We start from the raw sequence: 26,756 nt of genomic DNA on the forward strand, positions 1-26,756 counted from the left end.
TTTCAATACTTAATTAATGGAAAGTTCTTCGAGTATTGATGAAAAAAAATTCTAAAATTAATCCAAAATAGAATGAAAATTAATGATAGAAAAATAATTCGAAAATTAATTATAAAATTCTGACTAAATGAACGAAATATTTTCAGAATTGATGAAAAATTTCATCAATTTTTTTGTATCCCTGTTTGCTTCGGGACTCTGGGATTAGACCCTGTTAACAAGCCATGGACTGGTTCTACTAATGTTGAAACTATACATTTTGTTAGTTAGAAATGCTTAATAAACATTTTTCAAATTGAAAATAGACCAATGGGTCGCAAAGTTGATCGTGTTTTTGATTTTGGGTCGTTAAGGTTTTGGATTGAAAAAGGTTAAGAGAGAGCCGCTGTATGGTGAGATGATGGGCCTATGTGTTGCATAGGGAAATATTTTTTATGATTGATGTTGGGCACCCTATAGTCGATGGAGCTGTGACATAACATTTGGGAATCACCATAATAGAAAAAAGAACAAGAAGGGGGGGGGGCACAAAATTTTTATCTTGCACAGGACGCCACTTTATCAAAGATCGGTCCTCATTGCACCGTGTGACGAAAGAAATTTCACTTCAAAAACGTAAATTCATATTATACCGGAATATATATGAATTAACAATGCTTCGAAGTCATATGAAAAACTTCATTTTGTTGCATTAAAATCTCTGAAGACCTCGGAAAAGAACTAGGATTTCTATTATAACGTGCCTGTTGTCCAAATCGCCTGTTTGTAGTGTTATAAATAACATTAATATGGAAAATATAATATCTGAATGGTATTCGAGTTTTTGAATTTCTTTTCTTTCTTTGGATTTTTCGAATGTGAAATAAAAAAATTTGTAAACACCGTCTTATGAATAATTGTTGTCACTGTGAAACCAAGATGCAGAGGGCCTGAAGCCATATGATGAGCTTTCAAATAAAGGAATGAAAAGTACTCGAAGCTCTATTGGGAACTTTACTAATAGGATTAGAATAAGGCTTCTCTTCCTCTACTACACGTTTTAGAATAGAAAGCGAGCTTCATCACTAGGGCTTATTTGTCATTCACACTGTTTCATTCATTTCAAGCGGACGAAACGTCACAGTCCTGTCCAGTAAGGTTACCTATTTTATTTGATGTTCTTACATGAGTTCCTAAATATAAGTACTTAACTTTACAGTTAATTTTTCTGTTTGAAAGCGATTTCGATGGGATTTTTAACATAAAAGTTTCTTTGTTGTTTCTGAAAACTGAAGGTCCCGCAAAACTTACAAACACGTTTTTTGTAATTATGCGATCAATGTTCTTGTTTGGTATAAATCGACAATTATAAATAACCTATACTTTATATTTTCGATAAGCAGTTCTCAAGATTCTCTAAACTAAATTGAATTCAGTGTAGTAATGGTGACGTAGTTGGAGTCATTGTTAGTGGTATGTTGCACAAAAAAATGACTCTTTCTGATTAGATCAATGTGATATATGGGTTCTTTCAGGTAAGTGTCTTAATCCTTGCAAGTTTTGGGAACATATGGTTCTAGATATGGTATCAGAATTAATTTTTTCGTGATTTAAAAGTGGATCTTAACTTGTTTTGAGAATATTTCTTTTAAATCACCTGAGTTTTATACAATAACTTTTTATTGCTATTTCCTAAATAATTAGAATAAAATGGCTAACTTCCGAAACCAAAGTGAATTTGTAATTTAATCGAAAAATGGAAAATTTGCAAAAACGGATTGATTTACTATGATAATGTAGTACACACATTTCCCAAGTCTAGGATATTTATTAATCGCGGTGATATTCATTGATCCTGGTGTCTTAGAATTCCCAATCTAGCACACATATAATTATTTCGGCAATCTGATGGCGAGAGTACTTTATTATAGCAAAAGACATTGGGATCTGTGAACAGATTAAACTGATTATCATTTGTAATGGTGATACAGCAGTTCATTGTTTATTTGATCAACGCCTATGTATACGATATCACTGCAAACCTCTACCAAATACTCTGGACAGAAGGGCATGAATTAAATACTTTTAGTTGTATATTCTTATGTTTCACAAGCGTCTTCCCGTTTCGGAATTTCTTTCAACCTGACGAGTAACATGTTAACAAGATATAGGTAATAGCCCTTGATTTGTTGAAGAACGTAGAGATTTTTGGAATCGGGGCAATTTGATTTCGTAAAGATAAAAGTGTGAGTCGGTACCTCTCTCAACGGCCCAACTGTCTCCCTGATCATCAGAAGTAGAACAGTGGATGGCCAGCAGTAGCACGGTAACCCCTCCCCCCCCCCCCCGATCAGCATTATAAGGATACAATAAACCCTGTCCAAGTTGGGCATCTATGGTTCCATTAAAATATGTCCAAATTAGAGATGTGTCCAAGATATAGAGGTACAGTATGTGAGCATTCTGTGCTGTTAGATTATGGCCGATTCCATTGAAAACTGTCCAATGTAGGGAAGTATCCAGGATACAAAGGCGTCCAAACTGACAGGTTTTACTGTAATGTGATACAGTGACAGCTATAAGTATAATAGAACGACAAAACAGGCAAAATGCCCAACGAGGTGGCTGAGAAAAAGATCCCACATAATACGACTTTATGCAACCATTGGAAACAAGGATTGTGTATAGCACAGTCAACGTGAGAGAATAGTAATGTGCAAAGTTGAAATAAATTCTTTATTTTTATAGGTATATTAAAAGAATATAAAAGACTGAAATATGTCAAAAAGAACAGATAGCTTAGACCCAAGTAGTGCACCTGTACATCGACGTAAGTCCATGGATCCCGTAAGCGAATACATACGCGTGGAGGAATTACCGGATCCTTTGGAGCGATTTGTATTACAAGAGAGGTTGAGAACTGGATCATCCTATAAGTTATACTGTGGTCTCGACAAACAGAAAGGTAATGAATTAATAATACAAATCATTACTAAAAGTCAATTTTTTGATTAACTAGAAATAAATGTAAAAAATACGTAATCTCATTTTCATAATTTTTTAAATAACTTGGAGTAAACTAGTATTACGGTAGAGAGAAACGATGTCACTCTCCGCTGTTCATACAAAGTACGAAAGCCTGAATAACCAAGCGGAGATCGGGATGTAGTTCGGAAAGAAAATTAGAACACTCGCCCGGACAGTGAGAGATTGGCGGTTCGATTCCCCACAGAGGAATGTGAATTTTCTTTCCGAACTACATCCCGATCTCCGCTTGGTTATCCAGGCTTTCGTACTTCGTAGTATTACGGTATTTTCCATTGAGTAAAGTGTATGGTTATGCAATTTCACTCCTAGGAAAGAAAGTAGCGGTGAAAGTAATTGGAAATGTTGCTGAAAGTATTCTGGAAATTGAAGCAGAATATAGGGTTTTGTCAACACTTGGTGGACAGTCTCTTGTTCCAGAATTTTATGGAGCTTTCTTGGCACGTTCAAAAGAATCGGAACAAGAATTATGGTTTGTTACAGAGGTAATTCTAGAGTTAATTATCCCCGCGCAGTTTTTAGTTGTTCCAAATAAATATTTCGATTATATTGCCTCAATTCTTTACAGCTTCATGAAGGTATTTTAGTGTCCAATCTTCGAAATTGGTTGAAAAAGGAAAGAAAATCATTCAACGAAGAAGAAATTTCGATTCTCTTGAAGTCAATGCTATTAGTAAGTTTCTCTAAATGGTGAAAAGAAAATCAAAATTATTGATCCATTAAAATTGGTATTTTTAAGTTAATTTTTGAATTTTAACATCCTTTTATAGGGACTTGAAACACTTCATTCAAATGACATTATCCACCGTGATATACGAGCAAGCAATTTCAGTCTCTCTTGCAATGGTGAAGTCAAGCTTCTGGATTTTGGTGGGTACTTACTCAAATTATCAGCTGAAACACAATCCTATATACTGTATATAAGTAAATTGAATAGTTTATTGGAAAAAAAATGAGAAAAGAAGAAACACAATATATACACACAATATCCTACTTAAGTGATCGCTTGATCCGTCCAGAGTCTATACAACATAAATTTTTCCATGGTTACAAACACTTTTATAATATCAAGTACTAAACATAATATACAAATAAACACAAATATTACAGAGACCTTTTCGTAACAGCACTGTATACTTGGGGCCGAGAAGTACTTTCTTATAATGTACGTAAAAGATTAATATAATTATTCATTAGTGTTTTGAAAGCCGTAATTCATTTTCATATTTTATTATTCATTTGGGAGGTTATTAAAATATAATGGAGCCAAAAATATATGAAATGCTTTTGGGTTAATGTTTTTTAGGGTGTATAATATTATATTGAAAACCTCGACAGGGACTTGTGTTTTTTGGGCATTGCATGATTTCAAACCAAGTAGGATTTTTATAAATAAACATTAGAACTCTGTGTGTATATAGTTTTTTAATATTAAATCTATATAGTCCGAATTGTAATTATAAGCAGATGGTGTAGTTACACGAAAGGAAATAATATTTATAGTTTTTTTTAGGGCATTTATTAAAACATTCAAGTTGGACTCATAATAACCTCCCCAAACACACATAGCATACTGAATGAGTGAGCTAATCCAAGCAAAGTAAAGCACAATTGAACCCCGTTATATCGCCCCCCGTTGTAGCTCCAACCCCGCTTACCACCACAAATTTTCAGTGAACAAATCTTCTATATAGGGATTATAATGTGAAAAACCAGTTATAGCGTCAATCCGTTATAACGCCAATTGTTTGGATGTATACAAAGTCTGTGTGTCATTTTTCAAGACAATTTCCACAACATTTCTTCTCCCATCATTTTTTTTTCTGGAAGGAGTTGAGGATTCATCGTTTTTTCATTCCGTTGTTATTATCAGTGTACATAACAATAGTTTAGAGCAAGAGAAGAATGAAGAATGGTGTGTAGTCAGGGGTTCTTGCACATTGAATGCCTGAATGCGTGTAGGAACCCTTTGTACTTAACAAAATGCATCGCTAAACTTATGCAGAATTAAAATAATTTCAGAAGTAAGTGTGTATGTATCTCTCAAGTTTTATATCAAGAAATATACAGTTTTTAAAATTTTAGAATTTTCTCATCTTAAAATTGAATGCGTATAAAATAGGTTATTTTCTTTATAGAGTAACACTAATAAGACACTGAGGTACATTAGCTTACAATTTTAAACGTGTTAATTTATGTAATGAAGCCTCTGCGAAACGCTATTCCGACCATGATCCGATATAACACCAAACTCGTCATAACGCCAAAATTCTTCGGGATGGATGGTGGCGTTACAACGGGGTTCGACCGTATATGAATAAAAATTTATGAGACATAATATTTTTCAAGCAATGTAAACGAACTTTCATTTACTTTATTCTGTTACTAAGTGCAGTTGCATGAGAGTTTCATTTCAAATTTTTGTTATAGTGACTTCGTGACTTCTAAATATTTAAACTCATCAGTTTCCGAAACAATCGGGCAGAAACATTGGTCACCAGAATATCCCAACTCATATCATTATAAGTGTTTCAATATTTTTATTATATAATTAAAAATTTATATATTTAGTTTTGTTGGTACATTCAAGGTTAACTTATTACGCCTCAGCAAGTGTACATTTTTGTTAAATCTTCTTCGGTATCAGATTTCAGCATGGTATACGTTTGTTCTGACAAAACAATAGCTGTGTCATCGGAATAGCTAATCAAATCACCATGTAAATCCAGATTATTGATATAATTAACCAAGATTAGAAATAAAATTTGTCCAAGAACACAACCCCGTGGGACGCCATTTTTAATATTCCTATATGTACCTATTGTATCATTTATTTTAACTGTTTGTGCATTCTATTTGACAGATCACTTTCAAACCAGTGATAAGTATTGCCTCTTCGACCTGAATAATAAAACTTATGCATAATAATTGGATGATCGACACTATCAAAGGCTTTTTTTAAGCCTAAAAATATAGCAAGGGTTCTATTGCTATCATTAATACTTTCATATACTTTTTCTGAAAATATAAAAATTGCCATCTCGGTATTTTTATTTTTATTTGGTTTAAGAAAACCGAACTGGTTTCTCGAAAAAAAAGGAATTGATTTAAAAAATTTATAATTTATAGGCTTTAAAAATTTTTTGTTTGAAAAATTCAATTGTAATTGGTATTTGCTGATTAAATCGATGAATATATTTTACATGACATACATGCATACATAATTTTATGTTTCAGGTTTCTGTGGATTTCTGAAAGATAACAAACCAGAAACACATTCTGCAATAGGATCTCCAAGTTGGATGGCCCCAGAGGTACGCCTGAAAATTGTTATAAGCATATGTTAAGTCATGAGTTTATTCACTGGTAATTTATACAAGTATAAGTATATATATATTCAGTTGCATTTTTCTTATGTTCTTCACATTCATAGGTCATATCATGCGACAAAATATGTTCCTATTCGAAAAATTGTGATATCTGGTCTATTGGTATCACAGCTATTGAGTTAGCGGAAGGTGGGCCACCTCTTGGATACACAGATCCAATGCAGGCCATAGTTCAAACAGTCAGGTAAATTATTGAATTAAAATTTTGCGTTAAATATAAAAATCCGGTGATTATGCACAGTCACTGAACATTTTGGTAAATTTGATACATTTTGCTCATATATTGAAAACTTATCACATTTACCGGTGATTATCCATAATCGCTGGTTCGTAATTTTGGAAATATAACAAATCGGCAATGAAATCGTGCAAATTTACCGTAATTATGCGCAGAGGCTTAAGCAAGGGGGAGGGGAGCATAGGAGCTTCGTGCCCCACCTCCAAGGGTTACCAAAAATTGAAAGTAAAAATTCAATATTTTCGTTAAAAAAATAAAATGAAATACCTCTTATATGCTATTTTAATCGATTTCTGTTTTGAATGCTTTTTGAAGATTGGCAACTCAAAATTTGACTGGAAGAAATTCCTTGTGCCCGCCCTCCCCCAAAAGTCGATCATGCGTACGCCTCTGCAGGGGTGGTCATGCGACGGGTTAAAGTCTCCATTTTATCAAACTCAAAAACTTAATTTTTAAATCATGCATAATCGCCGGTAAAAGTGATAAATACAGTGAAATTTAACAAACTTAACGAGATGATTGGTGATTACGCGTGATTACCAATTAATCACATTTACTACAACAACTGTAACACAAAGAGTAGATGGAAGTAGTAACTTTTCAAGCTGTTATTTAAATTAAGGCACTATTAATGCAAATCGTACTTAGATTTATATTCATCATCTGTTCAATTTATACTTGTTTATTACAAGTCACAGCTACAACAAATTTTTCAGGTATCCTCCTCCAACTTTGAAGAATCCAGAAAACTGGTCCGACATGTTCAAAGATTTCGTAAATGAGTAAGTATGTATGCGTGTGTGTAAAAAAAACTGGATAGAAAAATGTAAAGTGAACAAATGAATTGGCAATCAAGTAATTTATACACCGGGTGCCCTGTAAGTGCTAACACGGCCTTTATCTCATCAACCGTTCGTCGTAGAGGTATGATTCCAATTTAAAAAATGCTCAACAGGCGTTTAAAAATTACCCTGTACCAGTTTTGAGAGTGAAAATACAGTGTGTAACAAAATAAAAAAATCTAAATTTTTATACGCCCCCCCCGCTTCAACTTCAATAATGAAATTTCTCCCGCCTGACAGCCGAGTGAGTGGTTAGGGAGCCAGCTTCTGACTGTGCAGGTCTGGGTTGGAATCCCGGCTCGGATGTCTACTAGCGCTGACCAATTCCCTCGACAAATCGTAAAGATCTCTTGGGAATATGTGATGATCACATTATATTTTTTAAAGTTGTTGCCCTGTCTCTCCTGATGTCAACAAAAAAATAATTTCATGTAGACCCGCATTTATAACGATGGTCTTCCGCAAATTTCCTCCGTTTTTCAAATTCGAATATCTCTGTGAATATTGCACTTAGAAACATGGAATTTTTTTTTTGTTGGCATCAGAAGAGACAGGGCAAATACTTTTCTAATTGGAAGTCGGAACAAAAGGGCACCATATAAGAATTTAGATTTTTTTTTTTTTACACACTATATTTTCACTCTCAAAACTGGTACGGGCTAATTTTTGAACGCCTGTTGAACAATTTCAAATTGGAATCATACCACTACGACGGACGGTTGATAAGATAAAGGCCGCGCTAGCACTTACAGGACGCCCTGTATGTAAATAACATATCTTGACTTACTGATTCATCATCGCCGGGACGAAACCGCCGAAGCTACAGATATGAAATTTGGTGAGTAGTTTCATTTTATGATGCAAGAGCTCACAAAGAAGGCATTTTGCAAAATTTGGCCCCTAAGAGTAAGGGGGTTCAAAGGTTGTATAGAGAAATTCTGAGCCGAAACAACTGAAACTGATTGAAGTTTGGCCAGTTGTCACATTTCATGATGTAAAGACTAAGTAAAAAGGGGTTTTTCGAAGTTCGACCCCTAAGGGGGTTCAAATGTCGTATACAGAAATCATGTCGAGACGAAACCGCTTAAACTATAAATATGAAATTTGATCAGTAAATTTATTTCCTTATGTTTCACTCAGTAAGAAGAGGATTTCCTAAATGTGACCACTAAGGGTATCATAAGAGGGGTTGAAAGGCTATATGTGACAATCATAGCTGAGCCCAACCCACTGAAGCTATAAATATGAAATTTGGTGGTATTAAATTTGGTCAGTATTACATTTTGTAATATAGAGGCTCACTAAGACAAGATTTCTGAAAATTCAACTCCCAAGAGGTTCATTAGGGGGTTCAAATGTTATTTGTCGAAAAAAAATCGCCGGAAAATTTTCAGATTATTAAATCCACGCGAGCGAAGCCGCGTGTAACAGCTAGTAGTATATTTAGAAGACACCAACGAATAAGGCAAATACACAAAAAATAATAAAAGTCCTAATGCATTTCAACACCAATGGGTGCCGTCTTCAGAGGAAAAATTTAACCACTAGTTTCGCTGACCGAGTTTCCCATTTGGGTTGAATACCAAATCGGTTGCTCAGCGGAAGAAGTATAAAGTATAAAGTATAAGACAAAAATATACTAGTGAACGATAATAAATCTACACCCCCGATCGCAACACCATGGCTTAAATTCATTTTGAGCGGGAATTACAAGAAAATTCGAATGGACCAATCGGATAGCACTATTCCGCAAAGGTCCAATCAGGACGCTGCATTAGTATCTCACGCAGGCTCACAGCTTCATTCTGACCACGACGTTTGAAGTGAACAGACGTACTTCTTCCGCTGAGCAACCGATTTGGTATTCAACCCAAATGGGAAACTCGGTCAGCGAAACTAGTGGTTAAATTTTTCCTCTGAAGACGGCACCCATTGGTGTTGAAATGCATTAGGACTTTTATTATTTTTTGTGTATTTGCCTTATTCGTTGGTGTCTTCTAAATATTCTTGGGCAAAGTGGATCAACTCTTCTAAGCTAGCAGTATATCATGTTACATTGAAGACATTCCTTAGTCTTATCCAATTTGTAAGAAATGGTAGAAATAAAGTCGTTCCGGAGCGTTTTTCTTCACTTTTCAAATAAGTTTATTGGTATGAAAATAAATATCTGACGAGACGAAATAATCAATTGCATACCTACAGTAATCTATACATTAATCATTTAATATTTTTCACTTCATGTGGTTGGTAGCTGTTTAGGAAAATGTCCCGATTCTCGTCCATGTTCAGCGGAGTTGCTTTTCCATCCATTCATTGCAGAAGCAGAAGGTGAAAAAACTTTACATTCCATAGAAGAGTATCTGAAACAAGAAATGGAGCGCAAAATTGGCGCCAAAGGAAAAGAAGTAACTTTTTTAAACATTCAATTTTTGACAAGATACATAGTGTCCCACAATCGACTGACGGTTTTAAAAATTTGATAGCAAGAAAACGGTGACAGATATTAAAATCATTTTTGCGGAATATAAATACGCGAAGTCAGGAATTTCAGCTACGTCATTCATGTTGCAAGGGGTTGCATAGTTATTAAAATAAAAAACAGACTTTTTATATGGACACCCTGCACCCAAAAACTCAATAAGAAAGTTATTTCCCTGTCTTTCCTGTGTGTGTGTGTTTGATGCCAACAAAAAATTCTCACTTCCAAGTGCAATATTCCTGAGATATCTGAATTCAAAAATCGAAGAAAAGTTTGGAAATAAGAGTTAAGAGTTGTCCATTCGTTTTTGTTCTTTCCCAAATTTCCTCCGATTTTTGAATTCAAATATCTCAGCGAATATTGCACTTTTTTTTTTTTTGTTGACATCAGGAGAGACAGGGTAACAAATTTCTCATTGGGCGTTTTGAGCACAGTTTGTCTATATGAAAAGTTAATTTTTTTACTTTAATAACTATACAACTCCTTGCAACATGAATGACGTAGCTGAAATTCCTGACTTCACACATTTAAATTCCGAAAGAATGACTAATATGTGTTCACTGCGTTCTCGCTATCCCATTTTGAAAACCGTCAGTCGATTGTGGAACATACCATGTATATACATTATTTAGTCATAAAAATAATTCATTCCTTACGTATGTGTTTGATGTTAATTTTTAATCGATCACACTCTTTCCCTAGATTTTAAACCGATTAGGTCAATTGGCTTCTGAAATGGCAGAGTTTCATACAACTGACCCTGAAGAAATAGTCCCGATAATGAAAAATCTTTACTTGAAAAAGGGACCTGATTTTAAATATGAAAGAATGATTCCAGATGATGTTACTTTCTTAGATAATATTTCAGAGGTATCTATGATCACAATATATTCAATTTTTACGTTTTATCTCGATAAAACTATTCAGATTACCTAAAAAATAATTTTAATTCTCTTTCAGGAGTGTCTAGCAGAAGTTCTTTACCAGAGATATTCTAGAAAAGATGTTTACACTCATTTTGCTGACATTTTGGTAGCTATTAATCCTCAAAGGGATCTCTCTTTGTTCAAACCAGAAGTAAGTTACATTATTTAAGACTATGGAAACTCTTCTTAACAAAGATACAGATGAATGCAATGAATAATCACATGAAATCCTATTAATAAGTATGTAGCTTCTGGATGCTGTGAAGCAACAACTATTGAAGAGACAACTGCCATCCATTAGGTAGATTTATTTATAAAGTTTGTGTCCCGCTGCTGAAGGAAGTGGCGTAGGCGATAAAGGAAGTGTCCTGTGACTAGTCAGTCAAAATGGCTGCATTTGCCTTCTTGAATTGAGCAAAATGTAGTCCACAACTGTCATGTAGCAAGATCCAATTGACGAATGAAGTTTCTCCACTGTCATCCTGCAACTGTGGACTCAACCTATCCTGGAAAGAGCCACCCATGACAGTTTGTATGCGAAAAAAGAAGGACGGTACACTTTCTCTACGGACACAGCACTAAAATTGACTAGTCATGTGACGCACACTATTGCCTACGTCACGTCCTTCAAGAGCACATAAACTTCATGAGTATATCTACCGAATGGATCGCAGTTATGGTCCGTGTCTTCAACGGTTACTGTTTTACGGCATCTAGAAGCTGAATTCTTCTTTAAGAATCACCCTGTATACTTTATTATTATTATTATTATTATTATTACAGAGGCATATGGATTACTGTGAAAAGTCTAGAAATTGGAATAAGCCTCACATATTTGCTGTCGCTGACAAAGCCTACAGGCAAATGCTGCATCATAAAAGTGATCAGGTACAGTTTTTAAATTTATCGTAAATTAAGTTCTGTGCTACTTATTTCTCCATTCCATTAACCACCTCCCGTTCACTATACACACCCTCGGTGGTCCGCCCTCTCCATTCGAAGATACTGTATTCGCTTGTGGTCCACAAAATTCAGTTTCAAGGGGGCTGCAGAGTGGAATTTTCGGAACCATAGAATGGTTTGTTCAGTTACTGTGCCATTTCCGATTACTTAGTGGTTTATTCCCGGCTGGTTTTGCCACCTTGTCGTTAACATGAAGAAAGGTATATTCGTATTTATCTTACTCCTATGTCGTGTACTATACAGGGTGGTCTGTTAATGGACCGACAAACTCAGGGGGTTGTTAGTAGACATCCAAAGAGGCAAAAGATGCAATGGAACATGGTGTCGCGAACCACGTTGAGAGGGTGAAAATCGCGAAAAACGCATGCAGGTTTCGACGTCACACTGTAGCAACAAAAAGTACAATAATAACTACAAAAATAGTTATTTGATTAATTATTACAAGAGCTGTTGGAAGTGGCGGCCGCTGACGCCATTGCACAGTTTACAACAACGTAAAAACGATTCCCAGACGCACTCGAAGATACCAGGTACGCTTTTGATGTCTGCCGCAGCGGCGACAAGCCGGGCTATGAGATCCTCCGGTGTGTCCGCAGGCTTCGCATAAACGATTGATTTAAAGTGACCCAGATATGGTGAGTACGTCAGACATGGTGAGCGAACCCACGAACGCATTCAGTGATTAACTGACATCCACCTTTCATCTCCTCTGGACTCAGAGCCTGCATGTGTTTTTCGTGATTTTCACCCTCTCAACGTGGTTTGCGACACCATGTTCCAGTGCAATTTTTGTTCCTCTTGATGTCTAATAACAACCCTCGGAGTTTGTCGGTCCATTAACAGAACACCCTGTATATACGTTCACATGACAAGATAGCGTTCAAATGAGTCCTTGCGCAGTGCAGAAATATCTAGGGGTCATCCGGTGGGGATAGGGGTGTTTATATATATGCAATTTATTAGTTCCGAAATCTATTTTAACTAAAATTACCAAGTAATTTAACATCATCCCTTCCTCACTTCAGCGAGTCATCTTTGGAGCTTCGTTTTTGAAGTTATTGAGCATCAAACACAAAAATTCCTCCGTATGAAACTCAATACATCGTAAGTAGGCAGCTGAAAGTCCAACCTCTTCTGATTGGAATTTAAAACTCGTTCTTCAGCTGCAGAAAGTTGCAAAGTGAAGAATTCTTTGTCACATTTTCAAAACGTGGGAAAAGAAATGTGTTCGATTTTTTTTCCTCCCGTTGCTCTTGTCTAATTCGAGTTTGTGAACAAATATGCGTACGAGTATTTCTCTTCTCGGTTTATGAGAGAGGAGAAAAAAAAATCAAGAACAGAGAGCTACAGATATGTGTGGGTATGTTTGAAAATAATATTTTTCTCCACAGGGTTGCAATATAGAGCCAGTGTTGCGTCTAGAAGAAAAGATAAAACACTTTTACCATTACCGCTGAAATTCGCTCATATAAGAAGTATTAATAACCGCTGCGCATGTTTGAATTATCATATCCAATACATCGATAGTTTGAATTTTATTAACCAAACAAATTTTTCCCCAATCTTTACTGCCAATTGTTTTCTTTCTTACCCTGAATTCGGCGCTTCATGCTGCCTCATGGTACGCATAGCCCTAAAGTCGCCCCAATTCTACAAGCATATAAATCAAAGACACAGATTTACTATTTCTAACTGCTGCTTTGAAGCAGCTCTATAATCGGAAGATTCTCGATTCTCTACAATTCGCAGAAGTGAAAGCGTACAATGGTTCACCCTAAATCAATTATTGCGCGGCGGCTAGCGACGTAATTATTGTAACTTAATTATGAATATTTTAACATTATATCTTATTCCTTTTGCTGTTCGTTTTTCAAACTGCGTACTGTTCTGATGCAACTTGCAGCGATTACCTATTTAACATAATTATTCTTTTTTCTGACAATCACGGGATTCAAGTAATTTTATTTTGTATATTAATTTTAGATAAAAAAATATTTAGTCATTGATTCGTGTATTATTGTAGTAGAATGGTTCTACTACCACATTCTACCATAATAATGTCCCTTTACAACTTTTTATTCGTGTATAAGCTCATGGCATCATGTGAAATTGAAAATATTTTGAAATACCAAAATAGAAACATGGACAATGAAAGTAACAGCTATTTTGGTTTGTTTCATTGTTATTTATAGGCGATAATTTTCATTGGTGAAGCTGGATCAGGCAAAACTACAGCCGTGAAGCATCTTGTTAATCACCTCATGTTTCTAGCGACGGTGAGTTTAGAAATTTGTATATTAATACTTTTTTATCACAAAAATGAGAAACTTTGCCTGGTTTTAATTTATACAAAAATTGCCACGTTTTTAAGACAAATAAACCATTCGACCAACTGAATTTATTTGTCTTAAAAACGTGGAAATTTTTGTATAAAATACTTTTTTAAAGAAAACAGAAAATTTCACTTATATTTTTAATATATTTTTACACGCTTTTTACTTTCCCATAAATCTTTCTAGACAGAATCACGAAATGATGTTGGTGGTAGAAACAAGCACATAGTTCCTATTCTGGATGCTTTTGGTAACGTATATAAGAATGATTATTGGAATGACAGTAGTCGTTATCTAAAAATGATATCCGTAACTTTTGGACAAACTGGAAAAACATCTGGAGGTGAGACAGCTTCCACACACTTTGAATGACTAATAACACTCTAATCTGCAAATAAAATGAAAATAATTTTTCTAGGGATAACAGTCGTGATTCTTACGGAAAAAAATCTGCCGCCTAAATTCAAATCCGTAATTTGTTTCTCTGTGTCAGCAAAGTTTTCAAGTTATAGGCAAATGCAGATTTTTTTTTTACTTTTTTTCCTCGCTGCGTATCTATATATGCAAAATATGTAATATATAACCACTATTCTAGTCACTTCTAAAATTGCATCGAAACATTCCAAACAGAAGACAACAGAAAGTAAATAGAGGCCTATGAATTATATCATATATTTTACGAAAAAAACTTATTTACCGATAGAAAATATAGGGATATGTCACAGACAGAGGGACATAGAGTTGGTTGAAGAGGTGCAGAGAAGAGCTACGCGTGTCCTTGTTGGCACACGGGGCTTGAGTCATAAAGAGAGATTTTTTGAAGATGTTCACATATTGAAAGAACGCAGGTGTCGGGGGATATGATCGAAGTGTTCGAAATTTTCAATAGGATGGTTAGGATTGACCATGAATTATTAATAAGCTGACAATCGACTGCTTTGACAAGGGAACACCAGTATCGATTGGTAAGGGACAATTCTAGATTGTAATAATAAATTCTAACACAACTGACACGTTTAAAAAGAAATACGGTAAACATGTTGGGTAAATCGAGAAGCTATCCCTACTTAGAATAAGACAACCATAAATATTTTTATGGACATTGTATAATATTTTATCATTGTATATATAGTTTTTAGTTTTTGTAATTTCATTTTTAATTGGGTGGCTGTATTTTAGAAATATCTGACGTCCATATGTGTTATGAGCATCTTTTTCTCAGCCACCTTGGTGGGCATTTTGCTTGCTGTGACCTTTTATTTGTATTTCTATCAACAAATTTATGTTTTCCCCAAGAACTTAGAAGACTTATTTTTTCTTTTGTGGTCACATTTTCTGTCTCGAATAATGTTCCAGCAATAATCAGCAATCATTGCAGGCATCTATTCCCTTCAAATCACTTTTCTGTTTTCATTATGTCTTTATGAAACCTTTCACCATGTTCGTCGGAAACATCGCTGCAGTTCTCAAGAAAATGATGCAAATGTTAATCTAGGAAATACACTTTTGGGACATGTTACATTCAAAATCCCTGTACGCATTTATCAGCTTTTGAACCAATTCTTCATATAGCTGTTGGCTCTTTTCCTTCCTATTACGTTTTGCGTTACCTTCTTGAAACAAACCCATGCACTTTTCTCTTTTGGTGCCAGGCATTGTTCAAAATCTGTGTCTTTCTGAATTTCGCTAATTCGGGTACCCCCAAGCAATCTTTCCTTTATTTTGCTCACAAAAGACATAGAAACTTTTCTGAAAGGTGCATAAATCCCTTTCCAGGTGTATTCATGACTTTGACAAACTGTTTTATAATACCTTGCTTGGTGTGAAGAGGGGGCAGCAGGACATCATCACTGCCTACCAATTTCTCATTGTGTATATTTTTTCTCCTACTTTCAATTCACGTTGAGGCCAAATTGTTTTTTACAATGGAAATTTCTGTCGTGGATATCCCAATCACCCAAAAATCATTCATATTTTTGTGTAGTCTTGTTGCATACCTAATATCATGAAAACGACTTTCAAATCACCGCATATTTTATATTTGTGCTTATTGTACTTCACTAATTCGAGCATATATTGCAAAATATTGTATGACTCTTCAGTTATATTCGCATATGCAACTGTGTGGAAGAGAAGGTATTACGTTCCCAATATGAAGAACTCACTTTAGACTATATTTTGAGGCATCTATAGAAAGTCTCCATACAAAGATTGTTCTCGATGTCATTAAAAATATTAAATTTCCATTCTTGAAAATTTCTCGAAAATATTCTTGGCCAATTGAAGATTTTCAATTAAGGTTTACAAAAAACCTATTAAAATTCGATTTGTCACATGTGGGACCAACTGCTATAATAGTGATTGCGTAAAACCTTTTTCAATATCCTAAAAAATATTCTTGTTAAAATAGAGATGGATGAAGACACATTTATATTATAAAAAATAATCAAAAAGTGATCAATTTTTAAAAAAATGCAAAAATTGAGAGAATTGAAATTTTTGATTTTGAAAACTTATTTACTAATACTCCTCATAAAAACATCATAAATATCTGTGACAATTTATTTGTGAAATACAAAAACATTATTAACTTGGAGAAAAACACCTGGAATAATCTAGTAAAGTTTTGCATTTTTGAAAATTACTTACATAATGGCATCGATATATTTAATCAGATCAAAGGTATACCCATGGGCACTTGCTTCTCTAGTGCTTTTGCAAATATTTTTCTACATTTCCATGAAACTAAAATTTTCACTAAACATAAAATCATGGGCTTTAGATATATCGATGATCTCATTATTTTTAATTTTGAGAATTTTCTTGATCTTAGCGGTGAAATTTACCCTACGGATTTGACACTCAAGAAAACCAATCACAACCCCCTATCTACGGACTTCCTGGATCTTAAAATTTGCTTATCTAATAACATAGCCTTTTATCGGTATTTTCGACAAAAGGAAAGAATTTCCTTAGCTTCCTTTCCAAAGCTTGTTTATAGCAAAAATGTCGGGGGAACTGATGGTAATTTTATGCCTATTAGGCTTACCATCATTAGAAACATTTTTGCAGTTTGGAGCAATGTGGGGGGTTCCCCCTTGTCAACGACCCTCTCATTGATCCGTATTTATCCTTTTTACAATTTTTCAATAACTTCTCATCTTTCGCCTTTTCATAATATATATATATATTATGAAAAGGCGAAAAATAATATGATAATATTATATATATAAATAATATAACTGATATATATATATACATATATATATATCAGTTAAATTAGGCATACATTGTTGAATAACAAAATAACTAAAAAACTGTGCCTGATAGCAAATTGTTATTTTCAGATTTTAATTTCCCACACACACATACAACACCATAAACCTTCAGAAACAAATATTTCCATAAAAGAAAAATTTTCCTTGTTGAACAGTGTAATCATATTAAAACAGTCATTCATATTGAATGTAATTTATTTACTTATTTATTTTTCACAGCATTCTTGAACGCTATGCTGCTGGACGACTGGAGATTTCCATGCAAAGTAATGTACGTTTTATAATCATTCGTAAAATCTCTATGTTAAAATAGTTTGAAAAACTATCTTTAGCGCAATACATAATCTTTCACAATACAGGATGAAATACTCGCTTTTGATACGCAGGTCTTCTAGAAACTAATCACTTGCGTTGAATGCTCAAGGAGCTTTATCAAGAGTATTCTATGCTACTTACTCATAATTCATCACGTCATTCAATGTTAATGGACAGTAACGTTCGAATTTTCCGGTAAAATTTATTTGCTTGAAACACGGTCCTTTTTCTTCTCTCTCTCTCTTTCCTTTGAATATTCTGAAAATAATGAATACTTACGAATCGTATCAATATGAATTCTATATGACTTCAATTTTATTGATTTGATTCCCTTTTGATTTTTTTTTTCAGGACTGAAAACAATTACCACATATTTTATTACGTTTATGAAGGACTGAAGAATGAAAATAGGCTTAAAGATTTCAACCTAGATAAGCTGACAAAGTTCAGATACCTACCTGAAAAAGAAAAACGCAAAAAAGAGAATTTTCTTAATGGATACAAATCAATTATTTCTGCATTCGCTTCGTTCTCATTCGAAGATGATGTAGGTTTCTTGGTTAATCATTTTGAAATGAGAAATTTACTGAATAAACGTGAATTGGCTGTTACTCTTTTATAAACATTTGGATTTTATGATTATTTTTTAGGAATTGCGAGCAATTTTGTGTGTTGTATCAGCTTTATTACTTTTGGGGGAAATTGATTTCGAAGAAAGAGATAATAAAATACAACTTTCCAATCCAAAAATATTAGAAGCAGGTAAATGCAGTTACCCCAGTCATGTTACTTTTATTATACTGTACTACAAAAAAGGTTTTACTTTACTTAATAAGGCAGTGGTTCTCAAGCGTTCGCCACTCGCGGCTCCCTTGCCCAATTCATAATTTACCTCCCTAGAATAGTTAGGTAGATATTTTGCCCAAAGAACCACTTCAAAGATAAACGGGAAGACAAATCAATATCTCAAGCTCACCGCGACACCTCTGACAAAGTTTGGTGACTCCCCTTGGAGCCGCGATGCACACTTTGAGAAACACTGTAACAAGGATTTATATTGAATAAAGGCATTTTTATTCGCGATTTATTCTAGCCTGTGAGCACTCTCAGATGAACTTCGAATCTCTAGAAGCCATACTCACTGAAACCAGAAACATCGATGAGGCCATAGCACGAAGAGATGCTGTATCGCTTTGTCTATACCGATGTCTTTTTGACTGGATTGTTGAGTCTTTGAACCAGAAGATGGCTTTTTCAAGACTTGTTTTGTAAGATATTTTCTTATAAATGTTATTATTTTATTAAATTGTTATTATAAAATGTCTGAGAAAATCTTTCATATCCAAAAATTTGTTCAGCCTCATAAAATAGTATAATACATTTTAAATACGTCATTGATAAATAATAAAATTTACCTTGCGAAATTTTTCGTTTCTTTTTCAGTGGCCATGATTACTCTATCCATGTTCTGGACGCTCCAGGATTTTATACGTCTAAGGAAGCTGATATTCATCAGATGAGTGCAAACATGTTGAGTGACCACCTTCAAAAAATTTTAAGGAAGTTGATATTTTCAAAGGAGTTGGTAAGTCAAACTTATATATATAATCAGAACATATAAAGATATTTATAATATAAATTTTATGATTTTTTTATAGAATCATCTTGTATTGCGATTATACAGGGTATTCTGTTAATCGACCGACAAACTCAGAGGGTTATTTGTAGGCATCAAGAGGAACAAAAATTGCAATGGAACATGGTATCGCAAACCCCGTTGAGAGGGGGAAAATCGCGAAAAACGAATGCAGGCTCTGAGTCCAGAGGAGACAAAAGGTGGATGTCAGTTGATCGCTGAATGCGTTTCTGGGTTCGCTCACCATATCTGACGTAAGCAGCGTCGCGAAACGCATGCGCTGGGGTAGGACACGCACTGCGGACGACGTAAATTAGCGCTATTGCGGTAGTAAGCACGTGTAAGCAGTTAGTTGCCTGTTTCAATGAGTATCGTTATGGCTGACTGCACGAACGAGGAATACGCTGATATGCATCTGATTTACGGTCGAACAGATGGCAATGGGCGCATTATGCCTGATGGTGCCCTGCACATTTTTTTCCCGTGAGGTGCGTAATCACCTCCACGTTCACCGGATCTCAATTCGCGTGACTTTTTCTTATGGAGTCACCTTAAATCACTCGTTTATGCGACGTGTATGGACACACCGGAGGATCTCACAGCGCGGATTTTCGTCGCTGCGGCAGACATCAAAAGCATATCTGGTACCTTCGAGCGCGTCCGGGAATCGGTTTTACGTCGTTGTAGACTGTGCAATGACGTCAGCGGCCGCTGCTTCGAACAACTCTTGTTATAATTAATCAAATAAATCCTTTTGTAGTTATTATTGTACTTTTTGTTGTTGCAGCGTGACGTCGAAACCTGCATGCGTTTTTCGCGATTCTCACCCTCTCAACGTGGTTTGCGACACCATGTTCCATTGCAATTTTTGTTCCTCTTGATGTCTACTAACAACCCTCTGAGTTTGTCGGTCCATTAATAGAACACCCTGTAGAATTGAAATGACACAAAGTTACGCGAAATAAGCTGAACAGTCGGAAGTTATGTTGTATAAGGAGAATCACGGTATTAACATGCCTAAATCGGTGTTGCCTAAATTGTGTATTACTCTGTGACCGAGGGCATGTCGGTCACTTGGTATATGACACGAACAAATAATGTGAATTAATGACCATTTTATTTGCTCGATATCAACTACTTCAAATGCTGTATTCCCATGCCCTAGAATGATAGGAAAACATAAGTGTTTTGATATATGAAATAACACCAAATTCTGTAAAAAGTATGAGGAGAAACATTTTCATCTTCAGAAGATACGAAAATCATCCAATTAAAAATAATTTCACGATTTCAATGATAAAGCTTTAGCTAATTCTGAGGTTCTTAACCTATGGGTCATCACCCTAACGTGGGTTGCAGGGACGTCCGAGGTGGGTCGTACAAATCCACTTACAATGATTCTGAAGCTACGGGTCACGACCGAAACAGGGGAGGGGCGGCTCCAGATGTGGGTTGTACAAAACTGCTTACAGTCAGAGGGCTCTTGAGCAATTTATCACGATCCAGATGTAATTCGCGGGGGCTTCCGAGATGAGTCGTACCATTCCACACAGTCTTGGATCGTACCATTCCATAAGATTCTTGAGCAATGGTTCACGACCCAAACTTGATTTGGAGAGGCTTCAGCTATTTGCCGTACCAATCCACTTACAGCCATGGATTCTTGAGTTATGGGTAACGTCCCAAACTCAATTCGCAGGAGCTTCCGGGAAGGGTCGTACGAATCCACTAACAGTCCTGTTATAAAAATGCACTGGTTTCCCTAATTTTGACGAACAAACAGTCCCACGGGTCGCAAAGCTGATATTATTGTTGATTTTGGGTCACGGCTGAAAAGGGTAAGAACCCATTAGCTAATTACGCTCATGTCCATAAATTAAGGATAATTCAGAATCACACGGAAATCGAAATCTAAAGTAAAAATTTCACCTGTAGAATTATCACACACATCTGCAAGAATGATATGCAAATTTCAGGAAGCCACCAGATGATGCCGATAGTACGTCACAATGACGAGAGTGTAAGAGGGGGGTATATAAGGAATGGTGGCAAAGAAGTGAAATTGTTCACAAGAGTTCTGTAAGGCGCTCAGTGCCATAAGCGAATAGTTATGACACAGAGGACGCATGTGGATGATTTTTTACGTGGTAGAATTATCGGCCGCCTGGAATGTGGGCGTACTCAGATGGAAGTATCCGAGGAACTTGGAATTGCCCAAAGTGTCATCTCTAGGCTTTGGCAACGATTCCAAGATAACGGAAATGTCAGTAGACGTTAGAGTATAGGTCGCCCCCGAGTTACAACGCCGAATGAAGACCGGTATTTGGCAGTAACTGACTGCCAAAAGAAGCAGACGGAGCACAGCATCCGACCTGTTTCGTCAACTATCTGCAGCCACGTTTGGGAGGTATTGGTCTATATGCTCGCAGGCCTGTCAGATGTGTTCCGCTCACGGCAACTCACAGTCGGCAGCGATTAGCCCGGAGTATAGAACATGCAATGTGGACATCGTCACAGTGGGCTTGTGTGATGTTTTCCGACGAGTCCAGGTTTAGATTGCAGTCTGATTCACGTCGGACTTTCATATGGAGAACGCCAGGTACCCGTTACCACCAAGACAACATCATTGAACGACACCGTTACGGTGGTGCAGCATTGCTCGTTTGGGGTGGAATTATACTGGGTTCCAGAACAGATCTGCATGTTCAAACCGGAACTATGAAAGCCCAAATTTATCGGGACACCATTCTGGGACAACATGTACGTTTGTTTAGGGGTGCCATGGGCGCAGAATTTGTGTTTATGGATGACAACGCCCGTCCTCACCGAGCAAACATCGTAAACGAATGCCTTGAATCTGAGGATATAACCCGTATGGAATGGCCAGCATTCTCACCTGACTTGAATCCGATAGAGCATGTGTGGGACATGCTTGGCCGACGAGTTGCAGCCCGTCAACCACCTGCTACATGTGTACCGGAACTTCGGAGAGCATTGCTTGCTGAGTGGAGTGATCTTCCCCAAGATCAGATCGATAATTTGATACTCAGCATGCCTAGGCGTTGTACGGACTGTATTTCACCGCATGGGAGACATACATGGTTGGTATGATGGTTAATACATGGTAATAGTAAGTTTTTGTAAAGGAGATATTTTTTACAATTGCTCCAGGGAGCAAAAATCGTAGTTTTTATGAATGGTATCATACATACACCATCGTTTTTGTTCTTTATCTTTTGTTTAATAAATGGGCTTTATGAATAAGTAACGTGTGTTTTGTTTCTGAACCTTTATTTGCCGTAGCTGGCATTATCCTTAATTTATGGACATGAGTGTAATTTATCCATACTTTACCAAATATAGCCCATTCTGATCAAATTTATGTTACTACGTGTTTGTTTCTTATAATCAGGAGCAATACAAAGAAGAAGGAGTGGATCTACCTTTCGTTTATGAACGCACTGTCATTCAAGAATGGGACGTAATAAATGATAATCTGGATATCTTGAAAATTATTAATCATCTACGTAGTGTCGAGGAAGCTGATGTTCATAATATATGTAAGATAATGAGTTTTGTTTTTCATTATTGACCGTTATACTTTATAGCTACTATTATGAAGCTACCGTTCTACTTTCATTTCAGTGAAATCTAGTTCATCTGCGCATTATGTGGAAACCAAAGGAGAAAACATCATCGTTAAGCACATATTCGGAGAAGTGAGTTAATTCTTAATTACAATAAACTATGAAGTTCCCGGTTCGGGCATGGATGTTTACTAACACTAACAAATTCCCTGGACGGATCATGCTGATCCCTTGGGAATACGTGTGGATCACGTTATTATTTAAAAAAAAACCAAAACAACGCTGTCTGACGTCGTTATACACTTACAAATTCAAGAGCTCCACCAACAGGCAAAATTCCCAACCAGATGGCAGAGAATAAAAATAAATAAAATGCCTATAGAAATGTGAATGTCACACAAATACATCTAAACATATGGCAACCCTAAATAAAAGAATATTTCACGAGAAAAATTAACATCCGTGAGAAGAATATAAGACATATAACACACGCACACACACATGAAAATTACGATTGTCTTCATTCTATAACACACACACAATGGATAGCTTCTAGATTCATCTCAACATGAACGTAGCATTTCTTTTTAAATGCGTCAATAGTGATGAAATTCACGACACTCGCGGGTAAGCTATTCCATTTATATCACTGCCCTGCTAGAGAAACATTCCCTGTGGCATCACAACCTGCAGTTGCCCCTAACCAATCGATACCGGGGTTTCTTATCGAACCACCCGATTGTTGGTGTTTTAATTAATAGTCCACCCCATTCATCCCGTGGCAAATCTCAAGCACTTCAATCATAATCCTCCGACACACCAGGCGTTCTTCCAATGTAAACATTCGAAAAATGAAGTCTCTCTTCATACCTCAAGTCCCGTATACCAATAAGGACACGCGTAGCTCTTCTCTGCACCCCTTCAACCAAGCAAGGGCGTAGCGAGGGGGGGGGGACGACTTGGGGATCTGGTCCCCCCCCCCGAAATGAAAGTGGTCCCCCTCCCGAACGAAATTTCTGGCTACGCCCCTGCAACTAAGTCTATGTCCCTCCGCAGGTATGGTCTCCAAAACCTTGCAGCATAATCCAGTCCAGAACGCTTTTCATAGCTCCAAGCTCCGTGTGCCAACAAGAGCCCGCGTAGCTCTTCTCTGCAATCCCTCGACCAAGTCTATGTCCTTCTATAGATATGGACTCCAAAACCGTACGACATACTCCAGGTTAGGATGAACTAAGCCTTGAAAAAGCGAGAGGATCACTTCAAGGGAACGCAAAGAGACTTTTTATAAGTAGGCTACTTTTCGTGTAGAAATAAAGTTATTTAAAAAGTGAATGCATACGTAATACTGTATACAAGATGTCCCGTAAGTGCTGATGCGGCCCATATTCTCATCAACCGTCCAACGTAAAAGTATAGTTTTGATTTAAAAAATGGTCTTACCCAGTAATGTACCAGTTTTGAGAGTGAAAATACGGTATGTAACAAAATAAAAAAGTCCAAATTTTTATACGGTTCCCCCTGTCCTCTAACTTCCAATTAAAAAAGTTGTTGCCCTGTCTCTCCTGAGTCCAACGAAAAAATCCAAGTTTTCAAGTTTAATACTCGTTGAGATATTCGAATTTGAAAATCGGAGAAAAGTTCGGATATGACAGCATAAATAAGGAAAAAAGAGCGTTGTCCGTTAGTTTTTGCTGTTCTTTCATAACTTTTCTCCGATTTTTGAATTCAAATATCTTAAGCCCCGTTTACATGTGTAAGATTGGGGGTCGCTTTGCCGATTATTACCTGCATGGAAACTTTTTTTCCTCATGGGGAAAAAAGGAGGGACGAAGATCAGTCAAAAGAGTCCCATTTTTGTTGCGGAATAATGGTGGGTGACTCCGACCTCCTCCCCCATAATCCTATGTGCCGCGTAAACTACTGTAAGCTCCTTCGTCAGCCACCTTGAACCAACCACTTCCGTTCAACCCACGTAACCAGTCACGACTTCTGGAAAGAATAGGGGGAATACCGGCATAAACTAAACGCCATGTAAACGGGTTGTAACGAAAATCCCTGTTACCGGGAACTTCTCGGGATATTTTATTGCACATGTAAACGGGGCTTTAGCGAATATTGCATTTTGAAACATGGAATTTTTTTGGTTGTCCTTGGGAGATACAGGGCAACAACTTTCTAATTTGAAGTTAGAGAGCAAGGGGACCGCATAAAAATTTAGATTTTTTTATTTTGTTACATACTGTATTTTCACTCTGAAAACTGGTTCAGGGAAATTTCTGAACGCTTTTAAAAATTTTTTGGAATCACCTCTACGACGGATGGTTGATGAGATAAGGGACGCATTAGCACTTGCAGGACATCCTGTATACTTACAGACGTAAAAGTTTTGTGCGGGTCTATCCCAAAGTGTACGCTCATAAATAGGAATGCCATTGACTAAGGCGGCTATAAAAGAGAGGGAACTCGTCATCCATCATTGAGCAAAGAACATGTTGCTCTAATTGACTCTGCAGAAATCGTTGGAAAAAAAACACGATAGGGAACAGCGATTGGCTATAGCAATAATATACTGCTTCCACACCTTTTCTCAAATCTGGCGAGAGCTTCTTGAAATACCAGTCTGATTCATCTGCCCATCTTTGAGCAGAGAAGTGTGACGTCAGAAAACTGTTTCTCTCTGTCTGCTTTTTTGTTTTCTTTTTTAATGATTTTCGAATATCATTCGGAACGACAAACCTGGCCTTCGCTCAAAGATGGAGCTTCAAAGATGTCTACTTATTTTCATATGCGTCTCAAAGATGATGGATTAGTCAGCCTAGTATTTCAATGAGCTCTGTCAGTGACTATAGAGAAAGAGATGATATCACTCTTCGCTATCGATATGATGACAAATAGAAAGCACAGAAGACTGGATACGATACGGAAGTCCTTTTTGAAAAGAAAATTCAGAGACATCTGCAAGAATCAAACCCCCATCATCTCGCGTTCTAGGAGAGTAGTTCTGTAGTTCTGAACACAACGCAACAGAAATGCTAATATACAGTCGACGCTCATTATAACGACCCCATCGTTCCATGGAAAACGGATGTTATATTGGGAGGTCGTTATATCGGAAGGAAAACATATAGCACAGTTTTTATATGAAAACATTTGAGACTTTTCCTATCGGTCGTTGTAATGGAATGGTTGCTATAATGTGAGGCCGTTATAACGAGCGTCGACTGTATTTTTTTTCTATGTGTCCTCTTTTTTTTTATTTTAGAGCATTCATTAAGCTGAACGAACGCACTCCGCACAGGACTGTGAATTCTCTTTAAAAAAATCACCCCTCCGCATCGTATCCTGTCTTCTGCACCGCCGCTGTGGTGGTCGAGTGGTCATAGTGACGGGCTCGCATCGCGAGGTCCCGGGTTCGAAACCCACCGTCGCCGCAGTGGTGGTCGGCTGAAGTTGGTTTTCCGCGGTTTCCAACTTCGAGGTGCGAATGCAAGCCGGTCTCGCCGCCGAGAGCAACAGGCCTACAACGGTAAAATCTTCAACTATTACACTTCACTCATAATTCGAAAAACATGTGGTAGATGGCAGCACTATAACAAGCATTACACAGAAACAAGCTTCACGTTAGGTTCACAACACGGACACACATTCCAACATGTACCAATTCGTTAGAAGTTCCGCAAAGGAATATGGACGAGGTATACACACATGTGTGGTTTAGTAGTAGTCTTCTGTACTGTAATGTCATT

General features: G+C 36.6%; 1 protein-coding gene across 1 annotated transcript in view; it reads left to right on the top strand.

Annotated features, from left to right (window-relative positions):
• Nucleotides 1-1,051: 1,051 nt before the first annotated feature.
• The window catches only part of ninaC (STKc_myosinIII_N_like and MYSc_Myo21 domain-containing protein ninaC), a 34,643-nt gene continuing 8,938 nt past the window's right edge, over nt 1,052-26,756 (top strand). The window contains exons 1-21 of the mRNA XM_089246652.1: nt 1,052-1,132; nt 2,728-2,944; nt 3,337-3,509; nt 3,593-3,697; nt 3,795-3,894; nt 6,262-6,338; nt 6,458-6,597; nt 7,368-7,433; nt 9,745-9,898; nt 10,675-10,842; nt 10,933-11,049; nt 11,682-11,786; nt 14,054-14,137; nt 14,381-14,537; nt 17,692-17,743; nt 18,139-18,334; nt 18,438-18,549; nt 18,881-19,055; nt 19,231-19,372; nt 22,836-22,983; nt 23,069-23,142. Coding sequence (XP_089102778.1) covers nt 2,758-2,944; nt 3,337-3,509; nt 3,593-3,697; nt 3,795-3,894; nt 6,262-6,338; nt 6,458-6,597; nt 7,368-7,433; nt 9,745-9,898; nt 10,675-10,842; nt 10,933-11,049; nt 11,682-11,786; nt 14,054-14,137; nt 14,381-14,537; nt 17,692-17,743; nt 18,139-18,334; nt 18,438-18,549; nt 18,881-19,055; nt 19,231-19,372; nt 22,836-22,983; nt 23,069-23,142 — 2,532 coding nt within the window. The 5' untranslated portion in view covers nt 1,052-1,132; nt 2,728-2,757. The remainder of the gene's footprint in view (nt 1,133-2,727; nt 2,945-3,336; nt 3,510-3,592; nt 3,698-3,794; nt 3,895-6,261; nt 6,339-6,457; nt 6,598-7,367; nt 7,434-9,744; nt 9,899-10,674; nt 10,843-10,932; nt 11,050-11,681; nt 11,787-14,053; nt 14,138-14,380; nt 14,538-17,691; nt 17,744-18,138; nt 18,335-18,437; nt 18,550-18,880; nt 19,056-19,230; nt 19,373-22,835; nt 22,984-23,068; nt 23,143-26,756) is intronic.

The sequence above is a fragment of the Pholcus phalangioides genome, unplaced genomic scaffold (genome assembly GCF_987345545.1).
Source record: "Pholcus phalangioides strain wild (caught in Gottingen) unplaced genomic scaffold, Ppha-v1.0 ptg000017l_1, whole genome shotgun sequence".
In the NCBI taxonomy this organism is placed as follows: Eukaryota; Metazoa; Arthropoda; class Arachnida; order Araneae; family Pholcidae; genus Pholcus; species Pholcus phalangioides.